The sequence below is a fragment of the Pan paniscus genome, chromosome 4 (assembly GCF_029289425.2).
Source record: "Pan paniscus chromosome 4, NHGRI_mPanPan1-v2.0_pri, whole genome shotgun sequence".
In the NCBI taxonomy this organism is placed as follows: Eukaryota; Metazoa; Chordata; class Mammalia; order Primates; family Hominidae; genus Pan; species Pan paniscus.
In genome coordinates this window covers 58266782-58288925 of record NC_073253.2, presented here as the reverse complement: position 1 = coordinate 58288925, position 22144 = coordinate 58266782, and the positions used below count along the sequence as shown (strand labels likewise).

Below are 22144 nucleotides of genomic sequence, written 5' to 3'. Positions count from 1 at the left end.
ACTCATGGGCCAAATCTTGTCTGATGTCTGTTTTTGTAAACAGTTTCACTGAAACAATGCCATCACCCATTTGTTTATGTATTATCTATGGCTGCTTTCATAACATAACAGCAGAGTTGGGGAGCTGCAACAAAAACCATAAGGCCTACAAGGCCTGAAATATTTATCATCTGAACCTTTACAGAAAAATTTGCTGACGACTGCTCTATGGTTTAAGTTTAAAAATTAAGATCTTGTAACAAAATTGCCTAATTGTACTCCAAATATAAAGTGCCTCAAATATTGACTTAAAAAATTTATCCTCGGGAGATACAAAAGTCAATTCCAAAGATAATTACTCACATTGTTTTCTTGTTTCTGGTTGTTCTTCAAGAGTGTGATGATACAATTATGAATAAAAAAAGCAAGGGTAAGCACTCCAGTCAGCTGTGGAAACTGAAATCTTATCTCTAGGAGAAAAATAAAAACAAGAACATTAAAACTGACAATTAGAAAATGAGTATTGGTAGCCAAAAGTTGACTACTAAAAATCAGTTGTCACTGTTTTATCCAGGGAATAAGAATATTAAAATGTCTTTACAAAGTTCCTCGAGGCCAGCATTATACTTGGGCGAAGCACTCAAAAGGGGGGAAAAAAGGTATGCTCTGGCTGAGTGTGGTGGCTCACACCTGTAATCCTAACATTTTGGGAGGCCAAGGTGGGCGGATCACCTGAGGTAAGGAGTTTGAGACCAGCCTGGCCAACATGGCGAAACCTTGTCTTTACTAAAAATACAAAAATCAGCGTGGTGGCGGAAGCCTGTAATCCCAGCTACTTGGGAGGCTGAGGCAGGGGAATCGCTTGAACCTAGAAGGCAGAGGTTGTAGTAAGCCGAGATCACGCCATTGCACTGCAGCCTGGGTGAAAGAGCGAGACTCCATCTCAAAAAAAAAAGTATACTCTGTGCAGGCGCTTTATATCAATTATTCCTATTTGAGGTCATAAAATTGGTATGGAGAAGGGCAGGATTCAAATTTAGGGTCTGTCTGACTTTAAAGTCCTTCATTTTTTTAATACCTGAATTTGCCAGAAAAGTACCTCTAGAAAAGGAATTATGAAAGGGCAAACTGGTCATTTAACATTCTTCACTGACAAATCTAAAAAACATTATTTAAAAATATTAGAAATAAGTGTCCACCTACAGAGGATTCATTAAATTGAGATACAGTTGTGCAGTGGTATATGGTATCAAAAATTATGTTGTGGAGGCAGTTTCTTTTTTTCCCTATGATTGAAATAGCATACATACTGTGATTTTACTTTTTATTGTTTTATTCTTTTTGAGATAGGGTCTCACTCTGTCACCCAGGCTGGAATGCAGTGGCACAAACACAGCTGACTACAACCCCAACTTTCTGGGCTCAAGTGATATTCCTATCTCAGCTTCCCTGGTAGCTAGGATTATAGGTGCATGCCACCACACCCAGCTAAGTTTAAAAGAATTATTTTTTTGTAGAAACAGGGTCTCACCATGTTGTCCAGGCTGGTCTTGAACTCAAGTAATCCTCCCACCACAGCCTCCCAAAGTGCTGGGATTACAGACATGAGCCATTGTGCCTGGCCTACTTTTATTTTTAAAATATATGTGTGTATATAGATGTGTGTATGCAAAGAAAAAAGACTGGTGAGGGGGTATCCACAAAAATATAAATAGTGGTTATGTCAGGTTATGCAATTTATTTTATTTTATTTTTTATTTTTTATTTTTTTTGCAATTTATTTTAAATTAACCACTTACCTATAATCTCTAAATGTTCTGCAATAAACACAAAGCTGCTTTAAAGTGAGAATAAAATAACATTGCAAAAGCACTGCCAATTTCTGTTTTGACTGCTAATAGAAAGAAAAAAATGATTTTATGTAGAATAAAACCATGATTTACTTGAAAATACTGCTGGTCTAGCCAAACCCATCTCAGAGGATTCCTTAGTGTAAAAAGTAGAAATGTATAAAAAGTCCACTGACTCTGCTATATTATTTTAGGAAAAGAAGAGAAAACAATTAAGAATCAAGCACTAGCTCTAAAATAAAATAAACAAATCTAAATAAAATAAGATCTATTAGTTTTCAACACGTTCTTTTCAATTTAGCTGAATTTCCTGTCTCTCAGAGTAATCAATTATATTACTTAGTTAAGATACCCTGTAAAGCAATTTGTTAGCTATCCTTTTCTATCTTTTCTAATTAAGGCAAGTAAGACCACTGTTAGGTTTCTAACTTGTCATATTACAGTGGGTAAATAGTCAGCTTTTTCCCATTAACTAACAAAAGCTATCTTTTTGAGAAAATTTCTTGAAAACCTGAGATTCTTTTTAACAGCACTATTGAAATAAAATTCATGTTTCACCTACTTGAAGTGTACAACTAGTTTTTAATTGAATAGCATATTCACAGAGTTGTACAACCATAACCACAGCACTTCATTCCTTTTCTATTGCCAAATAATATCCCATTGTACAGATATACCACATTTTGGCCGGGTGTGGTGGCTCACACCTGTAATCCCAGCACTTTGGGAGGCTGAGGCAGGTGGATCACCTGAGGTCAGGAGTTTGAGACCGGCCTGGCCAACATGGTGAAACCCTGTCTCTACTAAAAATACAAAATTAGCCGGGCATGGTGGTGCGTGCCTGTAATCCCAGCTACTCAGGAGGCTGAGGCAGGAGAATCACTTGAACCTGGGAGGGGGAAGGTGCAGTGAGTTGAGACTGTGCCACTGCACTCGAGCCTGGGCGACACAGTGAGACTCTGTCTCAAAAGAAAAAAGAAAGATATACCACATTTTATTTATCCATTTGTTATTGATAGACATTGGGCTGTTTCTATTTTTGGCTATTATGAATAATGCTGCTATAAACATGCATGTACAAGTTTTTGTGTGGAAAATACACTTTTTTAAAGAACATAGACATTTACACCATGATTATTACATAATACATTAAATAACAGACTCCTTCACAAAATGGTTTTAAAGAAGCTCCAAACTTCTCATCATTTTCAAACTGCTTACTTTATTCCTTTGAAAAGGCATATCAAGAAAGGATGTAAGCAGGAAGAAGATAATTGCATTACATGTATTTGAGAAAGGATTCATATTTGGAATGTGTAAAGAACTCCTATAAATCAGTATGAAAAAAACAGACAGTTAAATAGAAAAACAGAAGAAGCACTTCAGAAAAGATGAAATCCAAATGGCCAACAAACATATGAAAAGTTGCTAACTCCACTGATCATTACAGAAATGCAAATTAAATCCACATTGTATGTTCCCAACAAAAAGATAAATGTTTGAGGTGATGGATATCCCAATTACCCTGATTTGAGCACTACACATTGCATAGAGGTATTAAAATATCATATGTTCCCCCCAAATATGTACAACTATTATATGTCAATAAAAATTTTTAATTAAAAACCACAAAACCACAATGTAATAGCACATTATATACCCATAAGAAAGGCTAGATGAAAAACACAGAAAATGCAAGTATTAGTGCACTACAACTTAAATGAATTTCAACTAACAAGTAGAAATGACAAAGGGCCCTGGTTACCACTAACTGCAGGAAATCCAAAATAATCTCAACTGTAGTCCTGTTTTTAACTTAATAGCATTTATAAAAATGCTCAGCATAAAAAAAAATCATTACTTGTTTTAGAATAGCATATGACAATGGTTAAGATCACATTATTATAATTTATTATTTTGCCAAAAAGCTCACCTGGTACAAAAAATTCTGTTGGTATAAACCAATGAAATTCCAAATGAAATCCCAAGCGAACAGCCTTAAAGGTGACAAGGAAAATCAAATAAAGGACAGACACTGTGCCTGTGAGGAAAAAATTCAGAAACCATTTATTATCTTTGTGTGTTTTACAGATTATTTTAAAATCAAGCATTGTTTCCATAGTCTCAGCAAAGTGTGGGAAACTGTTACCTGCATTGATTATCTCCACTAACACCCAGCTGGGATCTAAAGACTAGAAGCAAGCTGAGGGAGCTACCAGAAAAAAAACAAAAACACTCTATGTAGTAGGCCTAAGAAGAACCAGATGAGCTGGGCATGGTGGCTCACACCTGTAATCCCAGCACTTTGGGAGGCTGAGGTGGGCAGACCACCTGAGGTCAGGAGTTCGAGACCAAACTGGCCAACATGGCGAAACTTCATCTCTACTAAAAATACAAAAGTTAGCCAGGTGTGGTGGCACACGCCTATAATCACAGCTACTCGGGAGGCTGAGACAGGAGAATCACTTGAATTCGGGAAGCAGAGTTTGCAGTGAGCCAAGATTGCACCACTGCACTCCAGCCTGGGCAACAGAGCGAGACTCCATCTCAAAGGAAAAAAAAAAGAATAAGAAAAGAAGAATCAGATGAAGGTAGCTCATACATTGCTGAATGCAAAACTGCTTCATTTACTTATGAGTTGAATTTAAGCAGAAGATACAAGCAGAGAGTCCATTACAAAATTGTAGGATTACATAGGATTGAAAAAAACAACATGAAACTTACTTTTATTCTTTGAATTGGAAGTGTTAGTCAGTCTGTCACAGTATTTAATGTGAGATGGTAAGAAGGTAAAGAAAGAAAAGCAGTGAATGTGGATCAAAAGCATATTTGAGAAAGGTGAGAAGCCAAATACATGAACAATCCTGATCTAGTATCTAGATGAGGTTTTGATTGGGTAGCACTACTTGCTAGACAGAGATTCCAGACTCCATTCTCAGGTATTATATACAAGGTAAAATGGGCATTCAGAATATTTTAGTAGTGTAGAAGGTAGAAGATTATTCCTTTTAAGAAATCAAGTCTAGTCATTATGGAGTAGAGTCAGAAAATTCAGGAAGGCCTTAGATGCTAATTCCTCTAATGAAGCTATGGTTTTAAGAGAAAGGGAAAGTACCAAGGAAAAGAACAAAAGCAGAATATCCTTAAGGAGCTGAAGAATGAACAATCAACCTGGTTGGAAGTCTGGTGATTGTTGTGCCCAATTGAGCAAATCCTTCTATAAGTTTATATTCTTTTAAAAGATCTGTTTCACAGAAAAGTTGGCAAGCAAATCAGGAAACCACGAATGAGCGATATAAGCAGTACTGTGGGTTTGGAGATTAGCTGATTCAGAAAGGATGAAAACAGGATGCCAGAGCTTATATAACCACAACTCTTCATCTTCTGTGTGTCTATGGCAGCTTACAGTGAATCCTGTTCCTGAGGCAGACAGGCAAAGAGAAATAATTTTAACTTTTCCTTTGGTCTTCTGGAAACCTAGAAGCCACTGCCTTGTTCCTTGATATGATGGGTTATTTATTTATTTATTTGTTGAGACAGAGTTTTCGCTCTTGTTGCCCACGCTGGAGTGCAATGGCATGATCTCGGCTCACTGCAACCTCCGCCTCCTGGGTTTTAGCAATTCTCCTGCCTCAGCCTCCCGAGTAGCTGGGATTACAGGCATGTGCCACCATGCCTGGCTAATTTTGTATTTTTAGTAGAGACAGGGTTGCTCCATGTTGGTCAGTTTGGTCTCGAACTCCTGACCTCAGGTGATCCGCCTGCCTCAGCTTCCCAAAGTGCTGGGATTACAGGCGTGAGCCACCGCACCCAGCCTATCTATTTTATGCTCTAGACTGCCTGCCAGAGATCACATCCACAGGGAGGAAGTGAAATCGTATGGTTTATGTGGAGTTATCGATTCCTTATGAATGATATCCTTGTCCTTGGTTAGCCATGAACTTTCACTGGGGGGGGTTCCTTTTGCCATCTTTTTTTTTTTTTTTTTTTAAGACAGAGTCTCGTTCTGTCACCCAGGCTGGAGTGCAGTGGCATAATCTCGGCTCACTGCAACCTCCACCTCCCAGGTTCAAGCAATTCTCTGCCTCAGCCTCCCAAGTAGCTGGGATTACAGGCACCAGCCACCACGCCCGGCTAATTTTTGTATTTTTAGTAGAGACAGGGTTTCACCATCTTGGCCAAGCTGGTCTTGAACTCCTGACCTCGTGATCCACCTGCGTCAGCCTCCCAAAGTGTTGGGAATACAGGCGTGAGCCACTACACCTGGCCCCTTTTGCCATCTTAAGTGGAGTAAAAACATTCGTTTAGTGGTTTCTGAAAAGCAGGGCTCACAGAAAGAGGTCTGTTCCTTGAAGAAGGCAATAGCGTTCTAAGAAAAAAAAGCACTGAGGAAGAGAGCAAAAGCAGAATAAATCTAAGAAGCCTGAGATAGAGAATGATTTCCCAGGTTCAAAGTCAGGTGACAATTCTGCATAATACTCTTAGAGACTGTAGGAAAAAACATTCTATAACTTTCCTTAGTAAGTTCTGTTTCCAACCGTTAGAATCGAGAATTCCTATAATATCCAATTTGGATCTCTCCTCCTGAAATTTTCGTGTATTTCGTCTAGTTGTATCCTCAGAGAAAATGAGGAAGAATTGTTCAGTAAGTTTAGAATGAGAAACCAAATAATTCATGTCTCAAAAAAAAAAAACACAACAAAACCAAAAATGGTCATCTACACTTTTCTCCATGCCAAACTCCATAAAAAAAATAGAAAAAATCAGGTTATCATAAGAATGAACAAATTGCCGGGCGTGCTGGCTCACACCTGTAATCCCAGCACTTTGGGAGGCTGAGGCAGGTCGATCACCTAAGGTCAGGGGTTTGAGACCAGCCTGGACAACATGGTGAAATCCCACCTCTACCAAAAATACAAAATTAGCTGGGCATGGTGGCGCATACCTGTAATCCCAGCTACTTGGGAGGCTGAGGCCAAAAATTGCTTGAACCCCGGAAGCAGAGGTTGCAGTGAGCCAAGATTGAGCCATTGCACTCCACCCTGGGCAATAACAGTGAAACTCCGTCTCAAAAAAAAAAAAAAAGAAAAAAAAGAAAAAAAACGAATGAACAAATTAAACACAGATGAACAGGCTTGGAAGGTAACTCCCCAATCAGACCATATTTCCCTAGACTCCACCATGTATTCTATTACACAGTCTCCATAATTCAGTGCTACTACTTACCTAGGATATTAAATTTTGAAAAAAATGAAGGAGACTTGAAATTGAGCAGTGGAAGGAGGAGCCCTACAAGATAAAAGGGCACTGTCCTGGACTTATCCCACCACTTTTCAAACTGTTGGGCTCCTGTGTCATTGGCATAGAAAGTCATAGAGCTGTTGTCAGGATGGCCTCCACTCCCGGCACTTGGACAAATCACTGCAATAGGAAAGCACCAGATTAGAGAAGATGACAAAAAACAAAACAAAAAACAGAAAATGACGGCCTCTAGAGACAGACACTTGCTCTACCAACCTCAACTCTTCCTAGGAGCCTAAATTTCTCTTTTCTGGAAAAAATAGAGGGTTAATTTTAGGAATATTAGGACTCCTTCACCTAAAAATAAATAAGGGTGAGGGAATCTTTAAAATTTCCGAGATATTATCATTATTTTTATTTATTTATTTTTTGAGACAGAGTCTCGCTCTGTCGCCCAGGCTGGAGTACGGTGGCGTGATCTCGGCTCACTGCAACCTCCGCCTCCTGGATTCAAGCGACTCTCTTGTCGCAGCCTCCCAAGTAGCTGGAACTACAGGCGCACATCACCATGCCCAGCTAATTTTTGTATTTTTAGTAGAGAGGGCATTTTGCCATGTTGGTCAGGCTGGTCTCAAACTCCTGACCTAAGGTGATCCACCCACCTTGGCTTCTCAAAGTGCTGGCATTACAGGCGTGAGCTACTGCGCCCAGCCCTGAGATATTATCTTTAAACTCTACTGGAAACTATAAAAATATCCCACCAAATATCCCTTGGTTCCATTGCCAGAGAGAAAATACTGGGCTGGACTGTATTTGGTCTTATTTACACAATAATATAAAAAATATCATTTAGGGTGACTGTTTATTACACAAATAACCCATAAAAAGGCCAAAGAGCAGATTTCTTTTAACAACAAACAAAATCTATGGGTTTGGAATAAAAAGCAAACATCATTGAAACAGTTGCCATGATATCATAATCACTGATAAAAATGCAAGAATCTTGAATCCCAACAATCCAAAATAATTCTGGAAGTTGATCACATTTGATAGAAGCCTAAGAGTCCAGATGGTATCCAGATGACTGGGAAATCAGTAAAATGTATGTTTCTTTTTTTTTTTTTTTTAAGATGGAGTCTCGCTCTGTTGCCCAGACTGGAGTGCAGTGGTGCGATCTCGGTTCACTGCAACCTCTGCCTCCCGGGGTCAAGTGATTCTCCTACCTCAGCCTCCTGAGTAGCTAGGATTACAGGCGCATGCCACCATGCCAGGCTAATTTTTGTATTTTTAGTAGAGACGGGGTTTCACCATGCTGGCCAGGCTGGTCTCGAACTCTTGACCTCGTGATCTGCCCGCCTTGGCCTCCCAAAGTGCTGGGATTATAGGCCTGAGCCACCGCACTGGGCCTAAACGTATGTTTCTTAAATATTGATCTACAAGTGGCAATTTCTTCTGTTATCAGACAGAGTACCAGCCATTCTCATTGTGTTTCTAATGTCACAGTAGAGCTTTTGCTAATAATCAGCTTTTCGTAAAGAACTCTTAATGCAGGTAGAAAATACTCGTATTAAGTAATCCTTATGCTCATCATTTGTCAAAGAGAAAGAATATTCATTGTCAGTTCTATTTTTAATTTTATTCTCTATCCATTATTTGGCATGCCATAAAGCCAAACATTTAATTTTCTTTCTCCTTCTTAGTCAACATTTTAGTGTGCTTTTTTTCTTCTACGCTCTGGACAGAAATTTTCTTGTGCTAATTATAGTGGTTAAAAGCACAGGCTATGGCAGCTGGGCACAGTGGCTCATTCCTTTAATCCCAGCACTTTGGGAGGCTGGGGCAGGAGGATCACTTGAGGCCAAGAGTTTGAGACTAGCCTAGAAAACATGGCAACCCTGTCTCTAAAAGAATAACAAAATTTTGCTGGATGGGATGTAGTTCCAGTTACTCGGGAGGTGGAGGTGGGAGGATTGCTGAAACCCAGGTGTACCAGGTTGCAGTGAGCTATGATCATGCCACTATAGGCCAGCCTAGGCAACAGAGAGAGATCTTGTCTCAAAAAAAAAAAAAAAAAGAAAAAAGAGCACAGGCTGTGGATGGAAGTTAATTGACTGAATAATGAATCCCAACTCTGCCACTTAATATTTAGGTGTCCTTGGATGAAATTAACTTCTATGTTCCCTGGTCTCTTCACCTGGAAAATGGAGTTGACAGTATCTACCATTTAAGGTTGCTATAAAACATTTAATGCAATGCCTGCACACAGGCATTCAATAAATGTTAACATTCAATAAATGTTAGCTGTAATTTTTTTTTTGAGACAGGGTCTCACTCACTCAGGCTGGAGGGCAGTGGCATAACTATGGCTCACTGTAGCCTCAACCCCTCAGGCTCAAGTGATCCTCTTGCCTCAGCCTCCCGAGTAGCTCGGACTACAGGCGCATGCCACTATGGCCAGCTAATTAAAAATTTTTTTTGTAGAGACAGCGTCTTGCTATGTTGCCCAGGCTGATCTCAAACTCCTGGGCTCAAGCAATCCTCCTGCCTCGGCCTCCCAAAGTGTTAGAATTAAAAGCGTGAGCCACCATGCTCAGCAGCTAAAATTTTTTACATTAACTGAAATGGATTGCTTCATACTCTCATTGTTTACTACACTGTTCAAAATAAACATTAGCAGAGAAATCAAGAAGTGCTGGATATAAGATATCACTATATAAAGTAAACTGACTTTGCTGATGGGGTTCTCTAAATCATCAATGTGACTGTGATATTAATATTTATTACCCTAATGATGAACTGACTCCCTACTGGAGAAGTACTATTAACTTTAGATATTAGTAAACTAGTTTCATCAATTAATATCAGAATAGGTATAGTAAAATAATTTTCTCTTTAAATACAAGAATGTTATTTGGTCCTTTGAAAATTCTGAAGTAAGGGATAGGGCACAAGAGATTTTAGGATAATAATTCAAAGGTATATGTGTATGTGTCCACAGGAATAAAAGCTAGTACTTTACTCACTCATTTTCTAGCATTAACAAAAGACAGGTTTAATTAGGGGGAAAAGTAAGACACTGAGTAGCAAACACTGGAATGTAAACTTCATGAGAGGAGGGACTTTTGTCTGTTCATTATTATATCCCCAGAGCCTAGAACAGTTTCTGACACATAGTAGGCTTAATAAATGTGTTTAATGAATCATCCTCTTAGTGATCAATGTGCATCTCCATCAACATGACATCAATTTAGTATCCCTGAAATCTAAATACATAAAGCTTTAGGTGATGTTCAAGTTTAACAGCATAACTGTTACCAAAGTTATATTAATGTTTATATTCACTTTCCCTGTAACGGCCATACTGGATTAAACTCATTGGCCCACAAGGGTTTATTTTTTAAAAATAAAGAAAAATTTCTAAGAAATTAATTTCTTTTACAGGTTATAAATTTGTATAGCATATATATTAATAACTAAAACAATAGATCTCTAAAACTAAGTTAAACTGAGAACTATGCTTCTAAACATCTGATATAATTAATAGTGATATAGGTTCTTGAAAATACTGATTATTCATAGGCAAATATGGATACTGTAGATAAAATTGTGAATTGTATAATATGAACTAAATGTTGCCTAGCTCACATTAATACAACCTATTGCTTGGTTGTATTAATAAATAAATTGAAAAAGCTTCAATTTATTTTTCCATATTTAGTTACTAACCTCTGTTTATTACTAGAAAATGAATTCTTTTACAGGTTACAAATTTGTATAGCATATATATTAATAACTAAAACAACAGATCTCTAAAACTAAGTTAAACTGAGAACTATGCTTCTAGACATCTGATATAATTAATAGTGATATAGATTCTTGAAAATACTGATTATTCACAGGCAAATATGGATACTGTAGATAAAATTGTGAATTGTATAATATGAACTAAATGTTGCCTAGCTCACATTAATACAACCTATTGCTTGGTTACATTAGCACAGCCTTTTTGGAGGTTCTTTTTTTTTTAAACACACTACCAACAATTTAGTAGCAGCTCAGTAAACATAATAATTTTCTACTAATCGTTTACCTAAAATAAGGTCACATGTTCTACCTTAAATCCTTTTTGGAGCAAGGTGGAGAGTAAAGAAACAAACAACATCCCAAACTACTTACCAGGGTTGCTATTATTGGTACTCAGTATAGTGTCTGTGTCATTAATGTGATGAATAAAATCTAAAAATAAAGGAAAAAATATAATTTAACACTGAATGAAAGATACTAAATCTATTACCCTTTAAGGTCTTTTATTTATAAAAATCTTTTTTTTTTTTTCTTTCTTTGAGACGGAGTCTTGCTCTGTTGCCCAGGCTAGAGTGCAGTGGCACGATCTCGGCTTACTGCAAGCTCTGCCTCCCAGATTCACGCCATTCTCCTGCCTCAGCCTCCCGAGTAGCTGGGACTACAAGCGCCCACCACCACCCCTGGCTAATTTTTTGTATTTTTTTAGTAGAAACAGGTTTCACCGTGTTAGCCAGGATGGTCTCGATCTCCTGACTTCGTGATCCACCCACCTCGGCCTCCCAAAGTCAGTCACCGGGCCCAGCCTATAAAAATCTTTTAATATCTGTGTAGTAATTTAGTACACTGAACAAAGACTACTTCACTGTTAACATAGCTTCACCTTCTACAGTTTTCTTCACTTATGGGTATGATAATATTAGTGTCTTCACAGTTCCACTGTGGAAAATCTTTACATGTAAATTGAAGATTTCAAAAAAATCTATCCACAACACTGAATTAATGATAGTTTAAAGCCCCGGAATAAAGATATGTATGTAAGTTTTCTCTTATCCTCACACTAAAGTTATATTTCACACAGAGTACAGTTCTAAAGTGTGCAAAAAGGGGAAACCAACACTCATACACAGCTGATCTTACCTGGAAAATCAAAGTTTTTTTTTTTTTTTAAAAAGTACAATACATACTTTTATAGATCTAAGGCCATATACAAATTGTTATTTACATAAGAACCACTGAGTTAGACTAAAGGAAGTAACAAAGAACAAAGCACATGCAGATGGCTGAGCATTCATCATTCTACAGTGAAAGAGAGAACAGGCAGAGAATGTGTTTACTTGCCTCAGGGGGTTTACTTTATTCTGTTTGATATTAACCTTCTATAACCTGAGTAAGCATTAATAAAAGTATTTGTTGTGAAACTTGAATAAGATAGTAAAAGGTGCTGGGTTAGGTTTTAAGGTCATAAAAGTAAGTTAAATAGTTAAATTATTCATCTTCACTGTCTGTTTCTCAAGATAGAATAAAAGAAACAGTGTAGTACTCTGGGTTTTTATAATATCTCCAAAGGTTGTTTATGATTTAAGATTGGAATTTATGAATCTTTGTGTAATTTCTTGATGCCAAAGACTTACAGTAAGGCTAGTAAAATCTTGACACGAAGTGTACTAGGTTAAATAGCATTCCCCTTACCCCAAATTTATGTCCACTAGAAACCTCAGAATGTGACCTTATTTAAAAATAGAGTCTTTGTAGATACAATCAAGTTAAGATGAGGTCATAATAGATTAGGGTGGGCCCTAAAGCCAATGACTGATGTCTTTTATTTTATTTTATTTTATTTTATTTTAATTTTTTTGAGACAGAATCTTGCTGTCACCCAGGCTGGGGTGGAGTCGCATGACTGCAACCTCCACCTCCCAGGTTCAAGAAATTCTCCTGCCTCAGCCTCCCGAGTAGCTGGGATTACAGGTGCCTGCCACCACACCCACTGAATTTTTGTATTTTTAGTAGAGACAGGGTTTCACCATGTTGGCCAGGCTGGTCTCAAACTCCTGACCTCAGGTGATCTGCCTGCCTTGGCCTCCCAGAGTGCTGGGATTACAGGCATAAGCCACCGCGCCCAGCCCAATTTATAGGAAGAGGGAAATTTGGACACAGACACACAGAGGGAAGAAGGCCATGTGAAGATGGAGGGAGAAACTGGAGTGATGTACCTACTTGCCAAGGAATGCCAAGGACCACCAGCAACCAACAAAGGTTAGGAAGAGGCAAGGAAGGATTCTTCCATAGAGCCTTAGGAGGGACCAGGGCCCTGTTCACCCTTTGATTTCACATCTCTAGTCTCCATAGTTATGAAAGAAGAAATCTGTGTTGTTGTAAGCATATTTATGGTAATTTGTTACTGCACCCTTGGGAAACTAACACACCAAGGTTCATGGACAGCATGAAAAAGAAAAACCATAGGCCAATATTTGTTAGGAAAAGACACAAAAGATCTAAACAAATATTAGCTCCTACCCCTCCAAAAAAGCAAATTCAATCCAGTAAGGCATTTGAAAAATATGTCATGACTAATGAACTTATTTAAGTTTACCCCACAATACAAGGATGGTTTAAATTTTACAAAAAGTATTCATTTAATTCATCATATTGATAAAGGAGGAAATTTAATTAAGATAATCTCTTGATTGTCTCTTCATATCTTTTGATTATCTCGAGATGCAGAATAAATACTTGATAAAATTCAACCACTTTAATAAAAATGCTTAAGTAGACAATAGGCGGGAATGTCTTTAAATTATTAAAGGGTACAACTGATATCCCACAACAAACATAATATTTGTGAAACATCAGAAAGATTTCCTTATGAACAATATAAGGATATCTACAAGCACTGCTTCAATGCAACTTCACACTAAAAAAAAATCAATATATACATATAGATACACATTTATACGTATATGTCTGTGTACGTATATATAATTACATACGTATATAAATATAAATGTATGTATACATATATGAACTATTAAAAAAACTGGAAAGGTTTTTTTTTTTATTTTATTTTGATTTGAGATGGAGTCTCACTCTTGTTGCCCAGGCTTGAGTGCAGTGGCACGATCTTGGCTCACTGCAACCTCCACCTCCTGGGTTCAAGCAATTCTCCTGCCTCAGCCTCCTGAGTAGCAGGGATTACAGGTGCCCACCACCACGCCTGGCTAATTTTTGTACTTTTAGTAGAGACGGGGTTTCACTATGTTGGCCAGGCTGATCTCAAACTCCTGACCTCAGGTGATCCACCTGCCTTGGCCTCCCAAAGTGCTGAGATTACAGGCGTGAGCCACTAAGCCCAAACAGAAAGCTTTTTTAATTCACAGATGATATGATTATTTAAATAGGAAACACAAAGTGCATCTACAAAATTTTTATTTTTTATTTATTTATTTTTTTTGAGACAGAGTCTAGCTCTGTTGCCCAGGCTGGAGTGCAGTGGCATGGTCTCCGCTCACTGCAAGCTCCGCGCCCCAGGTTCATGCCATTCTCCTGCCTCAGCCTCCCAAGTAGCTGGGACTACAGGCACCCGCCACCATGCCCGGCTAATTTTTGTGTACTTTTAGTAGAGACAGGGTTTCACCGTGTTCGCCAAGATGGTCTCGATCTCCTGACCTCGTGATCCGCCCGCCTTGGCCTCCCAAAGTGCTGGGATTACAGGCATGAGCCACCACGCCTGGCTACAAAATTTTTAGAATCAGTAAGAGTTCAGCAAGTTTGCTAGATTAAAGATAAACATTCAAGGGGCAGGGCACGGTGGCTCACGCCTGTAATCCCAGCACTTTGGGAGGCCAAGGCGGGCAGACTGCTTGAACTCAGGAGTTCAAGACCAGCCTGGGCAACATGACGAAACCTGTCTCTACAAAAAATATAAAAATTAGCCAGGCATGGTGGTGGTATTTGCCTGTAGTCTCAGCTACTCGGGAGGCTAAGGTGAGAGGATCACCTGAGCCTGGAGAGGTCAAGGCTGCAGTGAGTTGTGATCACACCACTGCACCCCAGAGCCTGGGTGAAAGAGTGAAACTCTGTCTCAAAAAAACATTCAAAATGTAATTAGGTTCTTTTATAACAGCAACAAATAATTTGAATGTATAATCAAAAATTTATCATTACTTTCTGGGAAGATGGAAATGTTCTATTTCTTGAAGGAGGTGTATAGATGTATGTATGTATAATTAAGACTTGTTTATTTCAATGAATAAATTCTATCTAAAAGAAGAACTATACATATACTAATAGCTGAACTAGGTGGGGAGTGGGAATAGCATGGATTATGTCTTCTTAATGGATGTTACTCTCAAGAAGGACAAAATTCATTCTCAGGGTGTGAAAGAAACTCTTCCTACAGATAAAGCATATATATGCATACAGTTCATAAAGAGATTTACAGTATATCTTTGGTATTAAAATTTCATGGGGGGGTGATCAGAAAAAAATATCTAAAAGGCTCCTTGAAGGGACAATAATGAAAAAATGGTTGAAAAACACTACTATAGGTGATTTTAAAATGACAGAATGTTGATAACTGTTAAAACTAGGTAAGGAGAAATTATACTATTCTGTTTTTTTTGTATGTGTTTGAGATTTTTTATAATAAAAACTGCATATTTGTATATTAGAACTACTGTTACAGAAAAAATGTTAAGATCCCGAGGAAAAAGTCCAAAAAAAAAAGATACACAAGATCTTTATCAAGAAAAACTTTAAGAAAAATTTTTTTAAAGACCTAAATAAACAAAGAACTATGCCATGCCAAAGTCATGAGTAGGAAGACTCAGTATCTAGGCCAGGCGCAGTGGCTCACGCCTGTAATCCCAGCACTTTGGGAGGCCGAGGTGGGCGGATCATGAGGTCAGGAGATCCAGACCATCCTGGCTAACACGGTGAAACTCCGTCTCTACTAAAAATACAAAAAAATTAGCCAGGCATGGTGGTGGGCGCCTGTAGTCCTAGCTGCTGGGGAGGCTGAGGCAGGAGAATGGCATGAACCCAGTAGGCGGAGCTTGCAGTGAGCCGAGATCTCGCCACGGCACTCCAGCCTGGGTGACAGAGCAAGACTCCGTCTCAAAAAAAAAAAAAAAAAAAAAGGAAGACTCAGTATCTAAATGATATCAATTCTCTCCACATCAATAAATCCAGTGCAATGTCAATCAAATTCTAACTCAATACGCTACAATATCAATTACTATACGGTGTACCAACTGATAAAATCAATGCAATTCCAGTCAAGTTCTGATTGGAATTTTGTGGAACTTGATTAGTTGATTCTAAAATGTATATGGAAGAGTTGTGAATCATAATGGAGAAAAACACTAATTTTAAAATAAAAAACTTTTGAATAACACACAGCTACCATATAAAAAGAGAAGACAAGCCACTAATTAGAAGATATTTGCAACACAATAATGGATAAATGGTTAGTATCCGAACTTTACAGAGTTCCTATAGGTAAGAAAAGGACCAACAACCCGATAGAAAAATGGGCAAAGGATATGAATAAGCTATTTAATGGTCAATATAATTAAGAAAAGATGATTAATGCCACTCCTTATGAGGAGAAATGCAAATTAAAACCACATCCTGATGGCAAAATTTAAGTCTGATAATACTGAGTGTGAGTGAGGATGTGGAACAAGGGTAACTTTCATAAACTGTTGGCAGGAGTGTAAGTAGTACAAGCATGATAAAGAACAATTCTGCAATTTCAAGTAAGGTTGAAAATGTGAATATCTTAAATTCCAGAAATGTGTCTATAAGGTCCATAACTTGGAGAAATTCCCCCCCATGTATACAAGGCGACAGAAATAAGGATGTTTAATAAAGCCTTGCTTGTAATAGCACAATAAGTGAAAACAAATTAAATGTTTATCAATGAGAACAGATAAAAAAGTTGTATATTCATATTACTAAATACTATAAGCAATCAGAATGAACTTTGTGTATTAACAGAGATGATGAAAGACAGAAAGCAAGTTGCAAAAGCGTTTATGTAGATTAAAAACAAGCGGCCAGGTGCCGTGGCTCACACCTGTAATCCCAGCACTTTGGGAGGCTGAGGTGGGCGGATCACGACGTCAGGAGATCGAGACCATCCTGGCCAACATGGTGAAAATCTGTCTCTACTAAAAATACAAAAATTAGCTGGGTGTGGTGGTGCACGCCTATGATCTCCGCTACTCAGGAGGCTGAGGCAGGAGAATCGCTTGAACCTGGGAGGCAGAGATTGCAGTGAGCCAAGATCTCACCACTGCACTCCAGCCTGGTGACAGAGCAAGACTCCGTCTCAAAAAAACAAAAAAAAACCAAAAAAAAAAAAAAATGCAAAACAAATAGTGTATGTTGCTCATATATTCATGTAGTAAAAGTCCAAAAAGTGCATGGGATTGATAAACACCAAATTCAGAGAAGGAAAATGAGATTGAGAAGGAGTGCATGTGGGGCTTCCACTCTATCCATAATATTTTCTTTTTATAGGAATACAGAACTACCTAAGCATAGTGGCTTGTGTCTATAATTCTTTTTTTTTTTTCTGAGGTAGAGTCTTGCTCTGTTGCCCAGGCTGGAGTGCAGTGGTGCAATCTCAGTCACTGCAACCTCTGCCTCCCAGGTTCAAGAGATTCTCGTGCCTCAGGCTCCTGAGTAGCTGGGATTATAGGCATGTGCCACCACACCCAGCTAATTTTTGTATTTTTAGTAGACACAGGGTTTCACCATGTTGGCCGGGCTGGTCTTGAACTCCTGAGTTCAGATGATCCACCAGCCTCATCCTCCCAAAGTGCTGCGATTACAGGCGTGGGCCACCGTGCCTGGCCTGTGCCTATAATTCAAGCCTCTTAGCAAGCTGAGGTGGGAGAATCGCTTGAGGCCAGGAGGTAGAAACTAGTCTGGGCAACATACTGATACTCTGTCTCTACAAAAAAAAAAAAAAAAAAAAAAGGAGATCTAATAAAAATATGACAAAATGAGACACAAAAACTCATTAGTCAGTATACTGGTATTTATATTAGCTTTTGCATTTTTTTGTAGTTTGAAATATTTCATAGTTTTTTAAACAATAAAGATGCTTGGGGCCAGGTACGGTGGCTCATGCCTGTAATCCCAGCACTTTGGGAGGCCGAGGTGGGAGGATCACTTGAGGTCAGGAGATCGAGAACAGCCTGGCCAACATGGTAAAACCCCATCTCTAAAAATACAAAAATTAGCTGAGTGTTACCGCGGGTGCCTGTAATCCCAGCTACTCGAAAGGCCGAAGCAGGAGAATCACTTGAACCTGGGAGGTGGATGTTGCAGTGATCCGAGATCGCACCACAGCACTCCAGCCTGGGTGACAGAGCAAGACTCTGTCTCCAAAAAACCCCTCAAAAAAAAAAAAATGCTTGGCAATAAAAATTATAAAGCTAATTTTATTCTTTAATGTTTAAAATGAAATAGAATTTATCTCCCTCATTCAAAGGCTCTTAGGGAAATTAGCTGTTGTGATTATGTTAGGACTTACTTTGAAATTTGGTTTTCACGTAAATCCAGATTTTAAATATATGCTTTATTTAAAGCTGCTAAACATATATTAAACTTTAGGTTTAGTGAAAACTTTAGTAAAACCTTTATACAGAAAAAGGTTTGGTATCTTTTACAATAAACTTCCAGCTCGGTACAGTGGCGTGAGTCTATAACCAGGAGGCTGAGGTGGGAGGATCACTTGAGCCCAGGAGTTTGAGACCAGCCAGGGCAACATAGCAAGGCCCTGTCTCAAAAAAAGAAAAAAAAAATTCATTAATTAAAAAAATGAACTTCCTCTATCTAACCTAAAAAAAATTATAAGAAGTATTTGGACTGATTTCTAAGACTCTCCTCAGAATTTAAGTAGCTGATTTGGGTAAATTATAATTCTGTGATATGTAAACATTAATAATATATTTATCACATAAATTCCATTATTCTTTGACTTCCTAATCTTATATCCTAACATGTTGAAAATAAGTGGCTGAAATTTGTTTTCCCTAGAGTCTACATACCAAATTCTTTAGTGAAACAAACTTAAAAGATCTGTTGGATTATAGACATATTTTATTTTAACTAAAGATTTTGGAGGAATATTATTCCTTCAAAGATTAATGTTTGGAAATAAGCATACACTATATTTGAGATCACAACCATAGAAAACCAACTGAATAAAATATATTTTCCAAAATTATATATGTTACTTCTTATTTTATTTATCCCAAGTCCTAGAATTTAAGGCTAGAACTAACATTACAGTGGTAATAGTATTTGAAAGTACTGTGTTAAAAGCATATGATATAGATACTTACTAAAAATAAACTTTCCAGTATTAAAAAGAAAATTTGACATAAGCACCCAATAAACTATCATTGCTCCAATGAGAGACACCAAGGAGAAAAGGAGACTCGACCACTGCCCAAAGGAGCCGAAATAATGTCTGCAGACATCTGGATATTCCCAGGTAGTGGTATCCAACGAAGCTAGATAAAATAAGAGAAAGAATAAAACTAAATGTTGAACATATATTCCATATTCATAATTTGTGTTCCCCAAATAAACTCAAAATATTTGGCGAAAGATTATGGGTATTCTATCGCTAGACATTAGAATATATTATAAGATAATAAAATTAAAACATTATAGAAAAATAAAAGAAATGTAGATAAAATAGTACAGATAACCTGAGAAACAGATTATAGTATCATAACATTTTATAATTCATAAAAGCAAGTGATAAACTAAGGTTAGACAAATGCATCAGTAAGGGCCAGAAAATATTACTTAATATTTGGCATATTCAGATAACAACATTGCGGAAAGTTTCTTGAGTCACACTTTCTACCACATGCCAATATAAATTTCAGAAAATTGAGTCAAACAGGCCGGGCACGACGGCTCATGTCTGTAATCCCAGCACGTTGGGAGGCCGAGGCACGCAGATCACTTGAGGTCAGGAGTTTGAGATCAGCCTGGCCAACATGGTGAAACCCCATATCTATCAAAAAATACAAAAAAATTAGCTGGGCATAGTGGCGCGCCTGTAGTCCCAGCTACTCTGGAGGCTGAGGCATGAGAATTGTTTGAACCTGGGAGGCAGGGGTTGCAATGAGCTGAGATCATGCCACTGCACTCCAGCCTAGATGACAAAGCGAGACTCCATCTCAAAAAAAAAAAAGAAAAAAAACAAAAGAAAGAAATCAAATAATAAAAAAGTTAGAAAACATAATGTAGAAATAGAACATGAAAGTTTATCTTCTAGCAACCGAAGAAACAAATTACAATGAAAAAGACAAACAGGGCTGGGCATGGTGGCTCAGGTCTGTAATCCTAGCACTTTGGGAGGCTGAGGTGGGCAGACTGCTTAAGCCTAAGAGTTGGAGACCAGCCTGAGCAACATGGCAAAACCCCATATTTACAAAAATACAAAAATTAGCCAGGTGTGACAGCGTGCACCTGTAGTACCAGCTACTCAGGAGGCTGAGGTGGGAGGATCCCTTGAGACCAGGAGGTTGAGGCTGCAGTGAACCATGATCCCACCACTGCACCAAAAAGAAAGTAATTTAAAAGAATACAGAAAGTATATATAAAATATTTTTAGAAGAGTATTCTTTAGAATAGCAAAAACTAGCAATGACTTTAACATAAGACCTAGGGCAATGATTAAGCAAATACAATAGAGCTGCCATGTGCAACTGTATACAATCATTAAGAGACACAAATGGTGATCGTAGAAACATAACATGTACTAAAAAATAGGTGATAAAGTAGAAGACAACTAAAATACAATATGATTAACTTTAAAAAGCATGTATTTAGAGATTCCTATCATTTAGGATAGAAATTTGCATAAGAAAACAAAAAACTAAAACCATTTGCTTTTCCATGATAGGATTATTATATTAGTAATATAAACTTTTTGTTTTACATTTCAATGTTCAAGAAAGAATATAGATAAGTATAACCTATGAAAGAGTATTTTAATTGTCATCAAAGGATAATTTTACAGTCTTTTTTCCTCTATGATCCCATGCTTTGAACTACTTTGAAATAATTGTTATGTTTGATGAATACAGAAAAACTGAAGTTCTGCCACCTTTGAAGCAAAATATGGCAGCTAGTACATGGCAGAAAGCAGTCATAAGCCTGAAAAGTTGGGGACATTAGAATATGAGAATTCACATCTAGATAAAGAACATGAGGACAATATCATTATCAAGAATAACTGTTTCGGCTGGGCACGGTGGCTCATGCCTGTAATCCCAGCACTTCGGGAGGCTGAGGCAGGTGGATCAACTTGAGGTCAGAAGTTCGAGACCAGCCTGGCCAACATGGCGAAACACCATCTCTACAAAAAATACAAAAATTGCCAGGCACAGTGGCTCACGCCTGTAATCCCAGCACTTTGGGAGGCCGAGGCGGATGGATCACGAAGTCAGGAGATCGAGACCACAGTGAAATCCCGTCTCTACTAAAAATACAAAAAATTAGCCAGGCGTGGTGGTGGGTGCCTGTAATTCCAGCTACTCGGGAGGCTGAGGCAGGAGAATGGCGTGAACCTGGGAGGCCAAGTTTGCAGTAAGCTGAGATCGCGCCACTGCACTCCAGCCTGGGTGACAGAGTGAGACTCCGTCTCAAAAAAAATAAAAATACAAAAAATACAAAAATTAACCAGGCGTGGTGGTGGGCGCCTGTAGTCCCAGCTACTCGGGAGGCTGAGGCATAAGAATTGCTTGAACCTGGGAGGAGGAGGTTGCATTGAGCTGAGTGACTCTTAGCATTTCTAATAAAATTATCTTTTGACTGATAATATAATTCTAAGTCTCTTCTAGTTTTTATATTATTTAGGGGTTTTTTGCTGCATTTGACAATATCTCCAAAAAAAAACTGATTAATTATGAATATTTCTATGTTTTCTTGACTTTAATAAAAACTGCTTTAGCATTTCATAATTTTAGAATGGTGCCGGTACTTGTCTGGGAATAAATAGACTTTGCTATTTTTAAGTAGTGCTTTTCACTTAAGAGTTTTAATCAGAAACAGGTGCTGAATTCTATTAAGTGCCTTTTTGATATCTATTGATGTAATTATGAATTTTTCTTTAATTTGCTAATGTAGTGAATTATGTTGGATTTCTTAATAATGAAACATCCCTGCATTACTGGAATAAACCTTATCTTAGACACAGGATATTGTTTTGATATACTATTGGATTCTATATG

The 22144-nt window shown here is 37.9% G+C and overlaps 1 protein-coding gene across 30 annotated transcripts in view; it reads right to left on the bottom strand.

Moving 5' to 3' along the window:
• Positions 1 to 22144, bottom strand: part of SLC38A9 (solute carrier family 38 member 9) — an 85040-nt gene that overhangs the window by 19524 nt on the left and 43372 nt on the right. For all 30 annotated transcript variants that reach the window (XM_008952730.5, XM_063604458.1, XM_063604454.1 and 27 more), the window contains 5 exons: positions 19235 to 19405; positions 11247 to 11306; positions 7056 to 7250; positions 3763 to 3870; positions 343 to 449 (listed from right to left, as the gene is read on the bottom strand). In XM_008952730.5, coding sequence (XP_008950978.1) covers positions 343 to 449; positions 3763 to 3870; positions 7056 to 7250; positions 11247 to 11306; positions 19235 to 19405 — 641 coding nt within the window. The remainder of the gene's footprint in view (positions 1 to 342; positions 450 to 3762; positions 3871 to 7055; positions 7251 to 11246; positions 11307 to 19234; positions 19406 to 22144) is intronic.